Genomic DNA, 19,598 nt, shown 5'->3' with positions numbered 1-19,598 from the left:
TAGGGAACGAAAGGGCTTCCTATATGCCGGCAGAACGTCCACGTGTCGCGTGATTTGCCGGGGATTCCCGATCGATCTCCCTGCTTACGATGCACTTTTATTTTATAACTGCAGTTCACTGCAGATCAATCGATCGTCTCCCTTCATCTTGCTTGATTAAAAGGTACACTCAAATTTCAAGTGCACATGAACAATGTCCAAAGCAAAGTCTCTCACAATTGTTCCTTTAATGATCCGGTGTTATGAACCCAACGTGGACTACGTGGTTTAAGATTAATGTCACGTAATTACGTTGCGTAACGCTAGATTATTCCTCGAGGAGTTAAGGTCACGAACTTTGCACAGTAATTGGTACACAATAATAACAAAAACCGAGGTGCGGCTGGAAATTTCGATCAAAGGGACTTTATATCTGATTATAGGACTAACTGATAACTTGAAAGAGTATAAAGAAATTCTCATTTTATATTATATAAATAAAATATGAAATTTCAGAACAATTTGTACGTAAAGACCATAAAAATTAACATAAATCGATTTAATTATACATGTAGATGAAACGTGGAAGTCCATCGTGAATCAGCGGGGGTGTAGCCTTTTCTATAGCTCCTCCATTCATTCCTACGCATCGACTTATCCTAGTCTACCCACCGGAAATTCACCACAATCGATTTCTTTCACTTCATCTTTCCATCCAGCATGGTCACCATTCATCACAATTTATAAAGGATGAAATAGAGAATAGAAAAAGAAGTCATATTTGATTTCGTTTAAAAAGTAATAACTCCATCTGCTCGGATTTTAGATTGTAATCACCAACTTCGATGTAAAATTAACGAAAGAAAGAAGATAGCAAAAGGAATAAAGGAAGAGAAAAGCACGTAACACCGTGTTGATTGATCGTCCATCGACACCAAGTCTCATTTGGACGCGAGATAACACCGGACAGTCGCGATAGTATACATATTCATGCGTCCTTCGACGATGGCGTCTCGACGTCAAGTGTGTCGCTCCGAGGGACAGCCACGAACCACGCTACCTCGGCGCCGCCGTCGTTGTCCACGTCGCCATTCTCCTGCCCGGCGACGTTTGCCGGCATCGACGCCCCGTGTCAGTGAACCGTCGCCGGCGAAACGAGCACCGAACTTGTTGCACCGCGACCAGGAAGCTACGCGCAAGCCTCGTCTTCCGTTCAGATCGCCATCCACCTACCCCTATAATCGATGGAAATATCGTCAACAGAAATTGGTCGATAAAATAGATAAAAATTTACGGATCATTAACTCATTAAGGACATTCTGTAAGTTGACTTAAAAGGTTTCAAAGAAAGTATCGCGTTAATATATAACGGGTTAAATAATTTAGCAAAATCAAAAAAAATTAAGGATGAAAAACATTAACATGAATTAAGGTGAAAAACATACACGAAACTGATAAATATTATCTATATATATTATATAACTGGGCATTGAACTTGTGGGATTTCGTGCAGATAAGGAAATGCTGAAAAGAGGAATTTATAATCACCATCGCTTTACAGAGATTCGTGACATTTCGTAAAGTTTCGTAAAGATTCGTAAAATTAAGAATATTGCGGCAGACTTTGGAAAATCCTGAAGGAAAGTATCTATACATTGTATAAGTATTTTGCGTGCAGAAGATTGCGATTTCTGAGAAGGAGCGTGGCTGTTTCGCATTTAAAAATTTCAGAAGAAACGTAGCGTATTTGCATATATCGGTGTAATGTCCGACATCGATGTCGTTAATAATACATAAATATTGAACAATTATAATCTTAACTGAGAACGTTCGAACCGCATAACGCAAATCGACCTTTGCGTAATAACGGCTAGTGGACGGTTGGTCAAGTGAAACTTTGATAATTAGTAGCACGAAACAGAATGTTCCGTATCGAATAACTAACAATTTAAATCGTAGAAGTGCAAAACACGAAGAGAAACAACAATCATTCTAGGACATAGGATTACCAGGTGAAAGAAACTAGGACAACATTTGATAATGCTGGTAATTGAAGTTTCGAAAGACTTAAGTTGAAACGACTCGATGTTGTTCAACATGCTTCAGTTTGTTCCCGTGCTCAATATCTTTTTTTAACAATCCCTAGATGGCTTGCATTTCTTCAAGCCAGGAATACTAGACTTATCGGACGGCGACTAGAATGATTAGCCGCATAAAGCTTAAGAATTGCAGAATGCATGATATAAATACAAGATACAGAAGGCGGCCGCCGTGAAGGTCGAACAAAACAAGCGATAACGTTAATACTACACATTCGACCGACGCTCCTCTTTGTATAAAAATTTCCAACTAGAATATTTGTCAAACATTTTGAGACCTGTAAAATATCTGAGAATTTATTATTGTGATCCTATAATATCCGTTTAATATCAGAAAATATTTCTCGAGATATAATTTTTAATTGTATTTATTTCATGATTTCACATCGTAAAGTTGATTTGTTGCATTACAGTGGTCATCTTTATAATATTCCGTCCACGGAGGGGCGAATAGTCGATACTTTGGTGGAGTTGCGTGTTCGCCACGGAAGGCGGCTGACCAGATTCGTTCTTCAACCACTTAAGTAATCGAGTGGCCGAGCAGCTCGTATATCACAGTAAGCGTGAATCAGCGGGATTCGGTGAACACCGAATCTCAACTTTCTCTCTATTAGACTATTTGAAATTTGTTAGGTTTGTTTCTGTCTGGAAATGTACTCGACTGAAAAAAGGGGAGGAAAGTCGTCGTTAATTCCGAAACTAGAACACTTTTTAGTTTAGAATCTTTTTTATTTTGTATTTTTAATATTATTGCAATATGTCGTAATTCTAATATTATTCCATACTTTCAGGAGGGTGAAGTTAGAAAGTAACAAGTGTAACATTTTATTTAATTTTGTATCTAATTATTTAATATTTGTTTCACTTAGATCCGCTATTTGTTAGAAGAGTTGAATGCTATAAAATAAATATCAAACAAAAGCAGTTTTGTCTTACTGAAATGATTGCTGATTGCACGCTTGAAAGCTACCGGAAATCCATAGGGACCAAGCAGGTCAACGGGTTTCGTGTCACGGAAGTACCCATATCCGATTAAGGGGCAAGCCATTAGAAAAAGGGAAAACTTTTTTAGTCCAGAAGAATAAAAAAAAAATGTGCCACGATGATTTCACGCGATACTCGAAACTTTTCCGGGCAATCGAGTAAAAACAACAGACAGAGCCGTGTCTCCCTTCATACTATCGACTTTACAATAAAACTGGAAGAACCATTGGCCGAAAACTACAATCGTCCTCTTTTTTTTTCTTTCTTTATACAGTTTCAGAACGGTGGTAAAGTATCGTATTTGCGATAAAGATAAGAAGCTCAAATGATATCCAACATTGTTCCATAAATGTCACGAAGGTGCGTGCCTGAAAAACTGAACTTAATTAGCGCGCATTATTAAAGAAGCACAGAAGAGTATAAAAAACAATAATTGCTTTAAATGTTATCATTTTTATCAAGAAAAACAATATGAGAGATATAGTTTCTGCATTCAATAGCATATATTTTAATATCTTTTCTATGAATTATCTTTTTTTATTCATGATATTCGTTCTAGAAAGCTAAATTGTTAATTCTGTGAAAAGTACATCTAATAAACGGCAATTTGCAGGTTTATAAGCGTAACACATATCTTGAAGTAAAATAATCATTACAGTACAATTATAACGTATTTGCATTGTGGCATCTACTCGAAGCTTTCACTCTACAGTTGAGTGGCCTCCACTTATACTGTTGCCATCGCCTGTCTTCCTTGCCTTTAAGATATACGCTTGTTGTGATACATTAACTAGCGTTGCTCATGTCCCTCTTTGCACTACTACGATTCATGAATTTCTAGGTTCGATAGATACTGATAAACTACTGCAATCACGTTATAGTCTTTATCTACCTTTACAATATTAAATTTAAATAAACTTGACAATATTTATACTCATTGAGAAAAATATCACAGGATGAAATTCGCATCTCAAAAACAATTATGAAAATTTCGTATTAAGCAGCTATCATGCATATAATTAATGATGCAATCACGTGGCTATATTATACATACATAATTATCATTATCATATTATCATTAAATATTACCACGATTCATAAGAGGTTGATTTATCAAAAGATCTTTATCTAAAGGTATTCAAAGACCTTGTAGGTCAACGCAACGAGGCACAGGAACGTTCACATGGAATGCATTTGTTTCCGGGAATGGCAAGATAAGGCTGGTACGTGGCTAAGGCGTATTTTTCATCGCTCATTGAGGAAACATCATGTACATCATAAGGATTATTAGGATCGTTTTAACGGTATCCTTGTGGTTGAGATTTTGGATGATATTTGAACGAATTTTATATTTGAAACGAACCATTTCTCGTGTTCTTGGATCATGGAACGAAAAATATTGAATTAAGTACGAATACATGGTAATTTATTAACTAATTTTTTAACCTACTGTTCTTTTTCACAAAAAGCCCTTACCTGCCAACAAGGAATTAGATGAAATTAAAGAGAAATAAAAGTAATAATATTTGATATGTAATTTTATGGTTTCGTTTAAATTAATTACCTTACCTACTTCTTTTTTATCTTTTTCTAAACAATATGTATAAATTATTGTAGAGTTTAACGTATTCGGTCTGAAGGACATAACATTGTAGTATCGGTTACGTGATGCGTGTTTTTGATTTCGTGCCGTGGTCGTAAGTTGCACGACACTACCACGATAAAAAGACGTTGATTTTATCCGAAATAACGGTAAAAATAACTAAAGAGGTATCACACAGACAAAAAGCAAAATAAAGAAGAAAGGAAAAGAACGTATCCTTATTTTATTCCTGTATTTTATTCGTATTTTATTCCTGTTCCTTTCTTTAATTCAACAGTATGTATTTATTGTTTCTGCAAATCCAATATAAAAGATCTCAATATATTTTACGTAAGAACAATAAAAAAACGTTCAAGAATAATAAGTTATATTTTTAAAGGGTTTTCCTTTTCTTTTTCTGTAATGTGACTTCTTTATGAAGTGATAGTCGGAGACCTTTACGAGGCAACTGCATAATCTTTCGTTCAATCTTCCTTTTCTTCTTTTTAATAGCAACTTCGTTATCCTTCTCAGAATGCTCATCGTCGTCATTTTGACAGGACTCATTGCCATCATTTTGAGACGAATCATTATCATTATCAATGTTTATTTCTTGGACGATTTTAGCCGAATCAGAAGAAACGTTTAGAATACTTATGCTGTCACTCTTTTCTTCGTCTTTGGAAGGTCCTTGATTCGCGCTTTTCCTTTTCCCGCGCTTTTTTCTCTTCCGTGTCGTATTTGCTTTCTCAAGGTGTAACGCTTCTACTTCTTCTACTTCTTCTACTTCTCTGTTATTTAATGCAACGTTTCCTTTTCGTTTGTATTCTGGTAGTGGCACATCAAAGTTTCGTTCAAATACAGCCACAAAGAAACCATTGCACAAATCTATGACAGAATTAGCATAAAGACATTTATCTGAACAATTATATTTCTTCGAACTGAAGTTTAGCCAGTTTTGATTTAACAAATCCTTCACGGGAGAAAGCTTGTATGCGTCTTGTACATTTTCAAGAATTTCGTCTATTACTTGCTCATTTTCTTCTGGGTAAATAGAACAAGTGCTATAAACAATCCTCTTCACATTCGGGAAATTTAATAAAGCGTGTCGCAAAATGAAAACTTGGAATGCTTGTAATTGTTTGAGGCGCTGTGGGTCACATTTTTCATTGCCGTGCACTATCTGTCTATCCAACATACCTATGATAAAAGAATTTCTTTACGATAAACATTTTTATTTATATATATTTATTTATATATACTCTACCTGAACCAGAGCATGTTGGGTCAACTAGAATGTATTCCACATTGGGATACTCATTTGGGTTCAAAATTAATGCATCTTTATTAACAGTCTCTACAGAAGTGGCATTTGTTATTCTAACTTGTTCACATAATGTTTTGTACCTTCGTTCATCAATTTCCACTGCGTAAATTTTTCTAGAAACATCATATATAATAGAATTATAGAATACTCAGTACAAAATAGCATAATAGGTCTCACCCTTTATTTCCCATTATTGCAGCTAAGTGAGATGATTTCATTCCAGGAGCTGCACATAGATCAAGTACTGTAGACCCTGGTTCTGGATTTAACAGGTGTGATGGAAGACAGCTAGCCTGAAGATATAAAAAAAATGGTTAAAATATTAATTGTCTATCATTTTTGATAGAAATTACCTTGTCTTGTAAAAGAATTTCTCCATTTTGATAACCAGGGTGATCGTGAAAAGTTGTGTCAGGTGGAAAAATAAGTAATTCAGAAATATGAAAATCCTGAATAAAATTTGGCTTTTTTAAATTTTTTATGACATTTAAATGCTCTATATAACTGGGACATTTCGGCATGAAAGACCATCCCTCCTCTTGAAAATAAGATATCCCTTTTTCTAGTGACACTAATAAAGTGTTGATACGAACATATCTTGCTTTTTTTACTGAAAAAAGTGAGATTCTTTTTTAGCAATTGCATGAAGGTAACTGATTTTATAATGGATGTAAAGTAAAACTCGTGCTTTCTTACTAAACTATTTATTGTTAAATACATAGTAAATTACTATATTTGCTACTGGCATTATTATATATGTACAATAATAATAAAAAATATAGAAATATATAAATCACACTTACTATATATAGTTACTACAAATATCAAATATATTATATACGTTATTAATATTAATATGTTATTAATATATATTAAAAAATATATACTTATATATATATATATACATATATATATATATATATAAATATATATATATATATATATATATATATATATATATATATATATGCAGAATAAATACATTTGTTTTAATATCTAATCAATTTTTTCATTTAAACTATCTTTAGAAGGTTGATCTGCAGTTGCTTTGATTTCACTAGCATTGTCAGGCTCATGAAGTGCCTGATAAACATAACAAGCTATTATTAAATTTACTGTAATTACTGCAGCAAACACAGAAATGCAATTTGTTATGAATCTATCTATGTGAAATTCAACCTTCATAATATGCTGTACTCCAAAAAATGCAGCAAATGGTAGAGTAAACATAGCAATGCTGTATAAAAACAATTTCGCCAATATAGCTACAAAAGTCATAACTGGTCCTTGATCTTTGTTCTGATCAAACGAACTTTCTTTTTGATTTACTTTTTGTTGATTTTTATCCATATAAGAGAAAAGTCTTTTAATTCTAGGATGTCGGCTAGTAAGTATACGGTTGTTACGGATGATTAGAACCATCAATCTGGATATATAATTCTCTTACAAAGAAATTGACTTAATATATCTTAGATTTGAGATCAGATGTGGTTATTAATTTTCCTGCACACGAATGGCCCATTTCTGTAAACATAATATGCATTCATTGATAAGTAAATACAATATATTTTACCTGTTTTATGAGGTTTTTGAACCGCATCAATGTCACTAATATTGCTTAATTCTTCTCGAAATTTTTGTTCATACGCAAGTATAGTTTGAGCAGGTTTACATTCAGTTTTCAAGGCCTTCTTTCCCCAAAGTAATTCTGTTATCAGGATTTTTGCTAACCACGGTTGCAAACGAGGTTCATTCACTAATATATGAGTTTTCTTTATAAGATGATCTAACTGCTCTTCTCTTTGCAATGTATTGAGGCATAAAGAATATATCGCGGACACATTCTATATTATTAAACAAAAAGGTAACATTATTATTTGAGAATAACATAAATAAATATGTACTCTTTCGAAAACCATGTGACTATGATACTCCGAAATGAGAAAAGTGATCAGTTATTCGATGAATTCAAAATAGTTATATATTCGGTAAATTTTTCTATAGTTTAATTACTTCATTTTCTTTTAATATGTTTATTAGATATTAACTTACAGGATGTTTTTGTCTATAAATCAATGATTTAAGACTACCACCTTTCTCACGAACCTCCTGAACAATCTTAGCAGCAGATTTATAAAGTCTTGGAACTTTGATGGAATGCACGAATCCGCTGGTCATGTTATCGCATCAAAAGATAGTACTTTGTAATATCAAATTTAATTTTGATCACTTACTATTCGATTAATTACTGGCTTCTATATGGATATGTGTTTCGTGCACGCAAGACGAAATAGAATAATGTCCGCCATGTCATTAGGAGATGCGCACAATCTACCAAACACGTTGTAATTATAGCATGAAAAGAAAAAATCGTCTTCACAAAAAACCAAATTTAAATATGTAATGTATTCTTATAAATACATTTATTATTATTTCTTACAATTTTATCGCAAATAAATTCGACATTAGTAGTCGCGTGACAGTTTATTTAAGATTACTAAAACAATTTCCGACTTCAGTGATTCTAATAAAAATTAAATTTTTAAAAGAATGTACAATTTTCAAATTGTAATAAACTTATATATGTATGAATCATTTAATGTTACTGACAAATACATAGCAGTTATAAGGAGAATGAGATGATATTTAAAAATAAGCCTTCATTTTGTACAGAATGTCACGTGTTTGTTACCACTACCAACCAGTTCACATGTGAATTTATTTTAATGTACTTCGATCTAATCTCTAATTCGTTAGATACTTTGCAATCACGAAATGTTTTTCATTGTTTTGCGTACGATTAAAAACATATTCAACTAGAAATATGATATCAGGAAAGTCCTAACTATTAACGGTAAGATGACAATTTTCTTGGACTAAATGAAATTTTATTATAGGTTAGATTTCGGCAAATGATCGAAAAGTGTATTTTCAACTTTTTCAGTAACTAGTTTTTATTTTCCTTTAATAGAGATGTTTGAATAATAAATAAGTGATATTTATTATTGCATTAACGCGCTTCGTAATGCGTGCTTTTATTTTAAAAGTGAAATATAAAGACGTAGAAAGATCTGTTGCAATCATTTTGTATGAAACGTATACTTTAAATCGTCAGAATTTATAAATATCACAATTGATATAAGTAACGACTTAAGTAATTCATTCAATATGAGAATGAAAACACTTCGTTGTGTAATTTTATATGACTTATAAAAAAGATCGATTAAAATTATTCCTTTGAATATTTTACAGAATATATAAATTATATTCTGTATTAATACTAAATTTAATATAAAAATGTTATAAGATGATGATAAATTGTTCTAGAAGATTTGGAGGCATTGATTTAACGGAGACATTCAAACTTACATCTCATTCATATTACAACAAAGGACACTTCAATGACTAAAGACAAAAAGGTTTTTTTGCCTTGTATATTACAATGTTTTATAATGCTTATTATGTGTGATACATTTCATATAGTTAATTATATGTGTATACATTGCACACAAGCGTTTGGGACTTTTAAATGTAAACTTTTATCTCATTAGAAGCATATAAAAATTCAGTACCGAAATGTGCATAGTATTTTGATATGTCACATTGTATTGTTCTTAATATACTAAAATTTCCTTGTGCTATATTATAATGTTATCTTTCTTTTATTTTTTTTTTTTTTGTTTAATGTTCATATTTAAATAAATGTTGCTTATTATATGTGTTTTGTTATATATATTTAGTAAGTGCCCTATGATTCTATGCAATTGTTCATAAAATGTATATTTAATCATGTAGATAGAAATTGTTCTTAGAAGGTATTTAATTATTGCTTTTTTTATGATTTCAGTTGATCCTGCATGCTGTGCACTGCATCATCGTTCTGCCTAAAATATTGCACTGTATTTTTTCTTACTTTGCCAAACATATTACTTACACAATAAAGTAAATTACAAATTATGGCTGCCTACATCAATCGTACAATGTCCATGATTGGAGGAGACAGCCACTTGAGATCGACAGATATACGAACTGATAATTCTCCCCTTCAGATTTTTGTTAAAGCCAAGAAAAAGATCAATGATATATTTTTGGAAATAGAAGACTATGTGCAGGACACTGTAGGATTTATGAAATGTAAGTAATTCATTTGAAATATACAAGATTTTGAATATGAAAATATGATCTTAGGAAGATCAAATTATGATATTAAACCATTTTTACTAAAATTATTTTTGTAGCATTGCAAGCTGAACGTAATATTGTCACTGCAGAAGAAGCACAAAAAATTGATAGCTATGTTGATAAGGTTCATGCAATTAGAGATGTACTTAAAAGAGATCACATGAAAGTTGCATTTTTTGGAAGGTATATTGTTAGAATTATTGCTAAAAGGTATTAGCCATATTTGAATTATATATCTTACAAAATATTACAGAACTAGCAATGGAAAGAGTACAGTTATTAACGCAATGTTACGTGATAAAATTTTACCAAGTGGCATAGGACATACAACAAATTGCTTCTTACAAGTTGAAGGTTCAGATAATGGTGAAGCTTACTTGATTACAGAAGGAACCACTGAGAAACAACCTGTTCAATCAGTTGGTCAATTAGGTCATGCTCTCTGCAAAGAAAAGTTATGTGAAAGTCATTTAGTGAGAATATTTTGGCCAAAAGAAAAATGTTTGTTATTAAGAGATGATGTAGTATTTGTCGACAGTCCTGGAGTGGATGTGACACCAAATCTGGATGAGTGGATTGACAAACATTGTTTGGATGCAGATGTTTTTGTGCTCGTGGCTAATGCTGAATCTACTTTAATGGTGACAGTATGTATCCACTGTTGTTGAATTTTACACCATTTTACTTCTAGTTGTATGTACTTATAACAGTCTAATTACAGGAAAAGAACTTTTTTCACAAAGTATCTACAAAATTATCTAAACCAAATATCTTCATTTTAAATAATAGATGGGATGCATCTGCTTCAGAACCAGAATTTTTCGAACAGGTATGTGTTATATAAATTTATAGAAACAGATATTATGTAAATATAAGTTTAATAATATAGCATTATAAAGCCACTAAAAAAGTATTTTTAAATATACTTCATTAAAAATGAATTAAGTTTTTTATATAAGAAGATTCTGAATTTTTTTTTATTAAAGCTGGTACTACATATTATTTCCAAATCCATTTGCACATAAACAACTTAATATTAGTGTATTCAAAAGTATATGTGTGAAGCACAAATTTTTTTAATAAGTAGCTGTATGCAGTGGCAGCTTTACTTAAATAATTCACATAATACCCCATTTATCCTTTAGCTGGTCAAAGAGCAGAAGGAGGTAAGTTATTCTATTTGGTAAATTTTAAGTATAGTGGAACTCATATTTCTTGATTGTAAAATGTTTTTTTTTGAGAAAGATATATATAACTTTAATTATAAGCAAAGTCTATGCACTATGCAAGAGACACAATGTGCACAAATTTTGTAGCATGGAAAATTACTCGTTAAAATTAAGTTAAATAGAATCTTCTTTTAACAATGCAATAAGTTGCATCAATTCAATGCTTATAGTATGTGATAGAAACTTGACTATGTGCTTCTTGCTTTTTACATTATTTTACAATTTATAATGTAACTTATGTTTATTTACAATTTACATTTGTGTAGGTAAGGGCACAACATCAAGAGCGGGCTGTCGATTTCTTGTCAAGAGAATTAAAAGTCTACACACCCAAAGATGCTGAAGAGCGAGTTTTCTTCGTTTCAGCAAAAGAAACTCTTCAAGCTCGTATGCAAGAACAACGTGGTCAACCTGCTCATAGTAAGACACATGATTTCTTTATTTATGGATTGTATTAATTATTTATTTTTAATATTTTTGAAACTTTTTGTAGATGGTGCGCTAGCAGAAGGATTTCAAAATCGGTATTTCGAATTTCAAGATTTTGAACGAAAATTTGAAGAATGTATTTCGAAGTCTGCTGTGAAAACGAAATTTGAACAGCATTCTCAACGTGGAAAACATATTGCTACGTAAATAATTTATTATCTGTTTTACTCTATCTAAATATTTATTTTTCAGTGCATAAAATCAAATATACTTTCTTCAGGGAAATACGACAAACTCTAGATGAAATACTAGATAGGACACAAAGAATGAAAAATGAACAATTGTGTATTAAGAAAGATGTCCATGATAAATTAAATTACACGGAACAACAATTAATGTTGCTGACTCAAGAAATGAAGGACAAAATTCATCATATGGTGGAGGATGTAGAACAAAGGGTGTCTAAAGCTCTGAGCGAAGAAATTCGTAGATTAGCTGTACTTATTGATGAATTTAGTGTTCCGTTCCATACCGACCCACTAGTTCTAAATGTATATAAACGGGAACTTCATACACACGTAGAAAATGGCTTAGGTATTATTGTTTTTTTGATTTATTCACCATATCTTTATTTTATAAAATTTGTAACTTTATAATTTTATATAGGTTCCAACTTAAGAGCAAGACTCAGTACGGCATTGGCATTGAATATTGAAAACTCCCAGAGAGAAATGACAGAACGAATGGCAAATTTATTGCCAGAGAATAAGAGACAAATGTCTCTAAACATTTTACCAAGACGAGAACCATTCGAAATTTTGTACAGATTAAATTGTGATAATCTATGCGCAGATTTTCACGAAGATTTAGAATTTCGATTTTCTTGGGGAATTACAGCCATAATTAATAGATTTGCGGGAAGACAGGGAAGGAAGTTAACCATTGCTAATTATCCACAGGAGGTAAGATAATTTATTCGATAGTATAAAATACTTTTGTAATAATAAAATTGTTATTTAATCTGTATAATCGTAGATACCACCAGCAATTATGTCCCCTGCAGAAAGCGTTGATTCTATAAAATTTATGTCAAGTACTCCAAACCATCAACCAAGATCAGACGATTTGTCATTGGCTACTAGAATCGCAATAGCATCTATAACATCTCAAGGAACTATGGGAGGACTTATAGTTGCTGGATTTGTAAGTATATTACACAATAAAAGCATCTATTTTATTGAGGGATGAAATCTATTTTACTGAAATTGTTTGCTTAAGATGTTAAAAACAATTGGTTGGAGACTTATAGCAGTAACCGGTGCTATTTATGGTGCTCTATATCTCTATGAACGATTAACATGGACTAATAAAGCAAAAGAACGTGAGTTTAAACGTCAGTACGTATCTCATGCTACAAAAAAGTTGAAACTAATAGTGGATCTCACGTCTGCGAATTGCAGTCATCAAGTACAACAGTGAGTTTTATTTTATTTTACTGAATTATTATTACTTTTACTTTATCGCAAAATTAATTTTAATATTATTTATATATAATTGCAGAGAGCTATCTAGCACCTTTGCACGTCTGTGTCATTTAGTAGATGAAACAACATCCGAAATGGATACCGAACTAAAAAATATTGCAAGTACAATACGAATACTAGAGGAAGCAACTAGTAGTGCTAAAGTTTTACGAAATAAGGCTAATTATTTAACAAACGAGCTCGATTTATTCAATGCAGCATATTTAAAGTCATTAAATTAAGCATTGAATGTCATTTTTAAGAAATATGAGTCACAAAAGATTGATGAACATCACTGTTTCAGAAAATATGTCTATGCATGTATGATAATTAATACAACTTATCAATGTACTAATCAATGTATCTGTGGATATGTTTCCTGAAACAATGATTTATGCATATAGAAGGAATGTTTTTACTAAAACATTGAATTTTTTGTAATTTAAGAAAGATAATTTGTTTTTAGAGGGATTAGCACAAAATGTCTTACATCAATAGACTTACAACAAATTTTTTAATTTTTTTCTTTTTTTATAATTTATTTCATCAAATAAATCATGCTAAAACAGATCTTTTTACAAATATAGCGCCAGTGTTTTGAAATATGAAATCGAAGTACATATTGATTTATACTCAAATCTATTACAGAGATATAATTGAATCTTACTTATGTAGTAAATAAAATAATGAAATTAGATTTATTAGATTATACTTATAAAAGACCTTATGTTATTATATAAATAAAAGGTTATTTATTGAGTAAGAATTATGTTCGTGTTTTTTTATTGTTCTATGCAGTGTGATCATACAAATATAGGACAAGTTTATCTCATCGTAGAATGATATATTAAGTCTAAACGAAACGCATGACCGAAAGAAACATAACCTCGTAAAACATGTGTGAACCTCAGAAATGATTCGAATGTATAATTACGTTCAAATAAAACAGTGGAACTATGCAATCCGATTGTTTAGTGCTGTAAGTTCTTCATTCAGTATGTCATTCCAATTATTGTCGATTTAGTGAACATTCATTATTTTCATTTTAATTAGAAGGTATCTTCTAACCTAAAAGCTCCTGTACAAGCTGATTTAATCGGACCGCCTGATCCGGTTTCGAATTTAAGGCCGATCATTTTTGCAAAATCTGAGGATGAAAGCCTGCTAGAAAAAAAATTCAGAGAAGCCAGAGAAGACACGCAAATTTGGAATCAAAATTTTTGGACGGAACATAATAGTACCTTCATAGAGGTGTAACATAATTCTTACATAACATCATTATGAAATATGTTTCAAATTTTAATTTATTGAATGTATTATAGGAACGTAAGCAATTTCAAGAAACTCTAAAAGCACAAGGAAAAACGTCAATTACTGCGGATGATATGTCAGTGTTTTATAAAGAATTTTTAGATAAAAATTGGCAGATGCACTTAAATTATAATATCGCATGGTATAAAAGAAATGTTAAATTACTATTCCTTGAGATCAGAGTAAGAATATCTAAATTAAAATTTAGATAATTTACAGTATTAATCATTATCATTATACATAGTATATTGTACATATTTACAATGTGAAGTTTTATTTGTAAGTTGTCAGAAGCAGAATATATATATTACAATATAAATAAATACTAGTGAATATTTATTCATATATAATTCTATTGAGTATATTAAAAAACTTCATAATCACATAAACAATTACAACTAAATTTAATTGTCTGCATACTACATAACTATTTCTTTTTTAAATAATTCTCATGTTATTCTGACAAATTTGATTCCTCAAACATCCTATCTCATGTTCTCTTTCCTCAATAATCAATGCCATGTACCTGTGTTGCTGTTTCTCACAAATGAGTCTCTTTTTATACTCTTTCATAGATTGATGCAACTTTTGATAAGCAAATTTTGCAAGTGCTATTGCCTTTTGTTTCTCTTTTTTTAAATAATCTATTTCAACTATAAGTGTTCTACATTTTTCACATTGCGATAAATATATCTTGCTTAATTTGGTATCATTCTCATTCAATGTTATTTGCAAAGATTCATTTTTCGTTCTTTCTTTGTTTAATTCATCTTTAAGCTCATTAAATTCGGAAGCAACTTGCTGGACCATCACTTCACTGTCATGTAATAACTAATAAAGATAGATATTTGTTAATACAACATTTTAATTTAAATTTAAAATTATTTTAATAAATTTACTTTAATGGATATAAAACCTTCTTTTGTTTTGAAATTGTTTTATTTTGTTCCTCTATAATTTTGTCTTTTATTCTCAATTCAGATAAATGATTTTCCTTGAAAGTTTCTAATTCTTGTTTCAGCTGGTTACAAGTCGTTGTTTCTTCACATAAACAATATTGCAAATGATCTATTTTCTCTTCCATTTCTTTAAAAGTAGAGTTACTTGACTGTAACATATTTTTCATCTCCGATATCTCGATATTCTGCCAATATAACTTAAATTAGTATAAAATCATAATTTGATGCTTGTTATTGAATTTACCTTTTGAGATAATTCTTCATTTCTTTCATGTATGCTATGTAGTTGACTATTACATATACCACTTACTTCACATATTCGTCTCTTTTGTATATTAATTACGTTTGTAAGTTCTAAAATCATATCCATAAATTCTGCTCTCTCTCTATTTAAAGCATTTTCTTTTTCTTTTACAGCATGTTTCATTCTATTCACTTCTTTTTTAACCTCCTCACACCTTGTATGATTGAAGCATGCATTTAATATCTAAAGTGATTCTTAGATTACATTTTAAAGAAACAAGAACTAATACCTGTATTCATGTTAAAAATTATTTGAAATTACCTTTTAGATTCATCCTCTGATAAAGATTGTAATTTGCTCTTTAAATTGTCACGTTCTTGCAGCAGATCTGTATTTTTATGTGCAACTTCGATTACCTGTTGCTGAAAAGATAATTATTTTACTATTAATAAAAATTATTCTTTTCTCAAGTACATACTTGTAATTTTGAAATCTCATTTAATAATTCATCCCTATCTGTTTTGACTAAATCTGCTTGATTTTTTGATTGTTTCACTAAATCCATTGCAACATTTCTTTGTTCTTCAGCTGTTACTAATACATCTTTTAAACAAGCTGCCCTTTGTTCACTACCTTCTTTCAAACAATTTAGACTGCAAGTTAAAGATTTCAATCTTTTTTCAAGTTCTTTAGTGCGTATTTTTTCAATTAAAAGATCCTACAAATTACGTATTATATGAATTTAAAGAGCCAAATGTTATTATTTTTAATAAAACCTTTTGAATTCTTTCGAAAATTTTCTTGTCTTTTGCACAAATATCTTCTATAATGGAATCAATTTTCCCTAATTCATTTGAAATGCTTTCATCTATTTCTATTTGAAATGTTTCCTGCTTTGTTGCTTCATTCTGCACATAATTTGAGTCCAAACTATTTATATTTAATTCAGTGCGAAAATTATCTTTTGTTGGAATGGTTTGCTCGCTTTTCTCTTCGTATGTATCAATTATTTTGTCTTGAGTACACATTTTATAAAATTGTGAAGTTAAGTCTACTTGATCAGATTTACTTTGTTTCTCTGGTTCTTTCAACTCTTTACCAATTGCGTCATTCATTATATTAACTTCATCCTTCAAATCTGTATGAACTAATAAACAATTTTATATTAACATGTTAATACATACTATCCTTTGCATGGATTAGTGATACTGATATACCTTCAGTTGAGGGAACCTTCTTATAAAAACGTAATTTTTTGCGTGTTTTGCATGTTATAACATTACATGGTATTCTCTTTTTAATACTATCATGTGATATGCATTCTTCAGTGCAGTCGAACCTACTGCATTGGTCTTTTGAAGATAAAATTTTGTGGGCACAGTGATAATATTTTGCAATGTTATTGTATACGTTACACTGTATAAAATATAATTTTTCCTACATTACTATTTTCCTGAATCAATTTATGTGTTATGTTATATTTACTTTTTTACATGCTGTTGTGGGATACACACTACATTCTCCATCCATCTTTTGCAATTTAGAAATAATTAAGAGTTGTCTATTCAAGGCATCAAGTCGCGTTGAAATATTGTACATTCCAAATTCTAATTAACACTTTAGAAATATTTATCATAATATTAATTTATATCTTTTTGTAAATTTTAAATTACTGACATTTAAATAGGTAATGTAATAAATGATACACATGAAACTATTGGGCATTCGTCTTGTATATAGATTGTCTTATTTTTTTATTTTGTATAATTTTTCGATTTATATATCATTGATGAACGTGTACAAAATTTACTTTTGAACAAATATTATGATATTCTTTCGAGAAACAAGGAATTAAAAAGTAACATACAAAATGCAAAATAATGGTAGTGGACAATTACTAACAGAAAAGGTAGATATTTTTAAATGCCATTATTTGTACAATGTATCGTCGTTACTTAGAGTTGTTTAAGCAAAAAAGATCGCATTATATATCGTGGAATAGTTTATTCCTTTGGGGATTTGGATTATGGATAGCTCTATGTACAAGCAATGTATATCATTCAGTTATTTCAAAACAACAAGGTAAATATTACGTTCTGTATAATAAATTTATTCAACATAATAGCTTCCGTGCAGTTACGTTATTTTACTTATAAAATTCAGATCTTGAAGTTGTGTATAATATTTCGACAAAAACGGAGGCTATAGAAGAAATGTTACATATTACAAGAGCAAATTATATATACTGTAACATGATAATAATGTTAAAAACTGTACTCCAATATGTTTATGTTTTTGTATCTATATCTTTCGCAATACTTTTCGCATGTTCATATAGCAATTCCCTTAAAAAGGCGATAAAAATATGGAATAATGTGTAAGTAAAAAGTTCGTATCGTAGAAGATGAATGATAAATGATAATTATGTTTTCAATGTGGATGGATTTTCATAGGATGTGCAACTTTTACTCAGCTATCTTTTATTTCACAACTTTCATAAGAAGTCGTAACAAAAATATTTTTAATAAAAGCGATTTAAATAAAAGTGTCTCTGCTATATTAGAATCTAAATTGATGCCAAATTTTATGATAAGTACAAAATATTTAAAAACAGAATTGAGTTGTGATGATGAAGAAGATAAATGGACTGTGGTAAAAAACAAAAATAAAAATATATTGGATACAAATATAAATATTATTCAAAGTGAAATTATTTTTAGTAGTTATACATTGTTGTTTTTCAACAATTATGAACTTTATCAATACTTCAATAATCAGTATCTAAAAAATCATTTATTAACGAAATATTTCGTACGTCAAGATTCAGAACATATAAGAAGTAATTTAAAAACTTCAAATAAGTATAAAAGAAATAATAATACTTCACCAAAACAAGTCATACAAAGAGGTATTGTTAGCTCTTCACCGGAATTTAAAAAATTCTTAGCAAATTTAAAAACATTCCAATTTTTTTATCCATGCATGTTAGAAGTATCTACAAATTATATGATTCGTATAAAATCAATAAAATAAAACACAATATTTTTATTTGTACAAATGTTTTCATTTTAAGTTTTTATAACATAAATATACAATAAGAAAACAGAATTCTGTATGTTAATAATCTTATATTTTTTATTATCCTAATATGTAGTACATATTATAACAAATTTTTTCATGAAAATTATGTTCTTAGAAAGTGTACAAAAACACGTGTTAGTTAATAATAATTAAAAAATTACTTTTTTTATTATATAAAATATCTTTAAAAATTTTAAAATTAAAGTAAAACCGAAATATACCCAATATATCAATGCTGGACACCCTATAGACACTGATATCATCGGGTACTCAATAGTCAGCGACGATGCGAAAACGATTGTTTAGTAACATCTGTATAAAAAGAATTGGATGAATAGTTCCAGAAGCTTTTTATTATTATTCTTGTAAACTAATAAATGTCCAAAGTTAAAATTTTATATTTGAAGTTCAGCCCCTCAAATTTCGTGTTGGTCGGCCACTAGAACTCGTAAGTTCATAGGGCTTATGTAAGTTAGTACGATATAAGTCATAAGTTCTATGCCAGTACCATTCATACCAAGTACCATTCAGTACCAAGCATAAGTAGTAAATATTTTATAAAAAGTTATAAAAAAATATTCATCAAAATAATAGTGAATTTTGATATGTAATAATATACAAAAAAAATAAGTGTCGTTTCTTTCATTATTTTATTCTATCTGTTTATTG

General features: G+C 30.0%; 6 protein-coding genes across 13 annotated transcripts; 3 read left to right on the top strand and 3 right to left on the bottom strand.

The window, feature by feature from the left end:
- Nucleotides 1-4,893: 4,893 nt before the first annotated feature.
- On the bottom strand, nt 4,894-8,186 carry LOC117237418 (probable 28S rRNA (cytosine-C(5))-methyltransferase). Its single transcript, XM_033501359.1, has 6 exons — nt 8,024-8,186; nt 7,545-7,815; nt 6,325-6,581; nt 6,149-6,264; nt 5,912-6,084; nt 4,894-5,844 (listed from the first exon to the last, which is right to left on the bottom strand). The coding sequence occupies exons 1-6, from the start codon at nt 8,147-8,149 to the stop codon at nt 5,039-5,041; spliced, it is 1,749 nt and encodes a 582-aa protein (XP_033357250.1). The 5' UTR covers nt 8,150-8,186; the 3' UTR covers nt 4,894-5,038.
- LOC117237421 lies at nt 6,936-8,289 on the bottom strand. Of its 2 annotated transcripts, none has more exons than XM_033501363.1 (2): nt 8,206-8,289; nt 6,936-7,495 (listed from the first exon to the last, which is right to left on the bottom strand). In XM_033501363.1, the coding sequence occupies exon 2, from the start codon at nt 7,391-7,393 to the stop codon at nt 6,968-6,970; it is 426 nt and encodes a 141-aa protein (XP_033357254.1). In that variant the 5' UTR covers nt 7,394-7,495; nt 8,206-8,289; the 3' UTR covers nt 6,936-6,967. The 2 variants fall into 2 exon arrangements, with proteins under 2 accessions (XP_033357254.1, XP_033357255.1); XM_033501364.1 differs by lacking the exon at nt 8,206-8,289 and adding an exon at nt 7,644-7,780.
- On the top strand, nt 8,185-14,031 carry LOC117237417 (transmembrane GTPase Marf). 6 transcript variants are annotated; one of them, XM_033501358.1, is made up of 14 exons: nt 8,684-8,825; nt 9,302-9,390; nt 10,021-10,105; nt 10,210-10,336; nt 10,407-10,800; nt 10,875-10,982; nt 11,299-11,319; nt 11,649-11,802; nt 11,876-12,014; nt 12,092-12,405; nt 12,478-12,773; nt 12,847-13,014; nt 13,090-13,286; nt 13,372-14,031. In XM_033501358.1, exons 2-14 carry the CDS (start codon nt 9,373-9,375, stop codon nt 13,574-13,576), a joined length of 2,226 nt encoding a protein of 741 aa, XP_033357249.1. In that variant the 5' UTR covers nt 8,684-8,825; nt 9,302-9,372; the 3' UTR covers nt 13,577-14,031. The 6 variants fall into 6 exon arrangements, with proteins under 6 accessions (XP_033357245.1, XP_033357243.1, XP_033357246.1 ...); XM_033501357.1 differs by having other exon boundaries at nt 9,299-9,390; XM_033501354.1 differs by lacking the exons at nt 8,684-8,825; nt 9,302-9,390 and adding an exon at nt 8,185-8,316 and having other exon boundaries at nt 9,819-10,105.
- Nucleotides 14,032-14,102: 71 nt separating this feature from the next.
- On the top strand, nt 14,103-14,988 carry LOC117237420 (COA8 family protein CG14806, mitochondrial). Its single transcript, XM_033501362.1, has 3 exons — nt 14,103-14,313; nt 14,388-14,585; nt 14,657-14,988. The coding sequence occupies exons 1-3, from the start codon at nt 14,248-14,250 to the stop codon at nt 14,855-14,857; spliced, it is 465 nt and encodes a 154-aa protein (XP_033357253.1). The 5' UTR covers nt 14,103-14,247; the 3' UTR covers nt 14,858-14,988.
- Nucleotides 14,989-15,049: 61 nt separating this feature from the next.
- On the bottom strand, nt 15,050-17,447 carry LOC117237419 (GRIP and coiled-coil domain-containing protein PFC0235w-like). 2 transcript variants are annotated; one of them, XM_033501361.1, is made up of 6 exons: nt 17,066-17,233; nt 16,327-16,995; nt 16,170-16,270; nt 15,849-16,062; nt 15,562-15,789; nt 15,050-15,476 (listed from the first exon to the last, which is right to left on the bottom strand). In XM_033501361.1, the coding sequence occupies exons 2-6, from the start codon at nt 16,411-16,413 to the stop codon at nt 15,084-15,086; spliced, it is 1,023 nt and encodes a 340-aa protein (XP_033357252.1). In that variant the 5' UTR covers nt 16,414-16,995; nt 17,066-17,233; the 3' UTR covers nt 15,050-15,083. The 2 variants fall into 2 exon arrangements, with proteins under 2 accessions (XP_033357252.1, XP_033357251.1); XM_033501360.1 differs by lacking the exons at nt 16,327-16,995; nt 17,066-17,233 and adding an exon at nt 17,334-17,447.
- A 380-nt stretch (nt 17,448-17,827) lies between these two features.
- Nucleotides 17,828-19,050, top strand: LOC117237422. Its single transcript, XM_033501366.1, has 2 exons — nt 17,828-18,225; nt 18,302-19,050. The coding sequence occupies exons 1-2, from the start codon at nt 18,062-18,064 to the stop codon at nt 18,879-18,881; spliced, it is 744 nt and encodes a 247-aa protein (XP_033357257.1). The 5' UTR covers nt 17,828-18,061; the 3' UTR covers nt 18,882-19,050.
- Nucleotides 19,051-19,598: the final 548 nt, after the last annotated feature.

The sequence above is a fragment of the Bombus vosnesenskii genome, unplaced genomic scaffold (assembly GCF_011952255.1).
Source record: "Bombus vosnesenskii isolate JDL3184/JDL3185 unplaced genomic scaffold, Bvos_JDL3184-5_v1.1 scf7180000013370, whole genome shotgun sequence".
In the NCBI taxonomy this organism is placed as follows: Eukaryota; Metazoa; Arthropoda; class Insecta; order Hymenoptera; family Apidae; genus Bombus; species Bombus vosnesenskii.
This window is presented reverse-complemented; position numbering and strand designations above follow the sequence as displayed.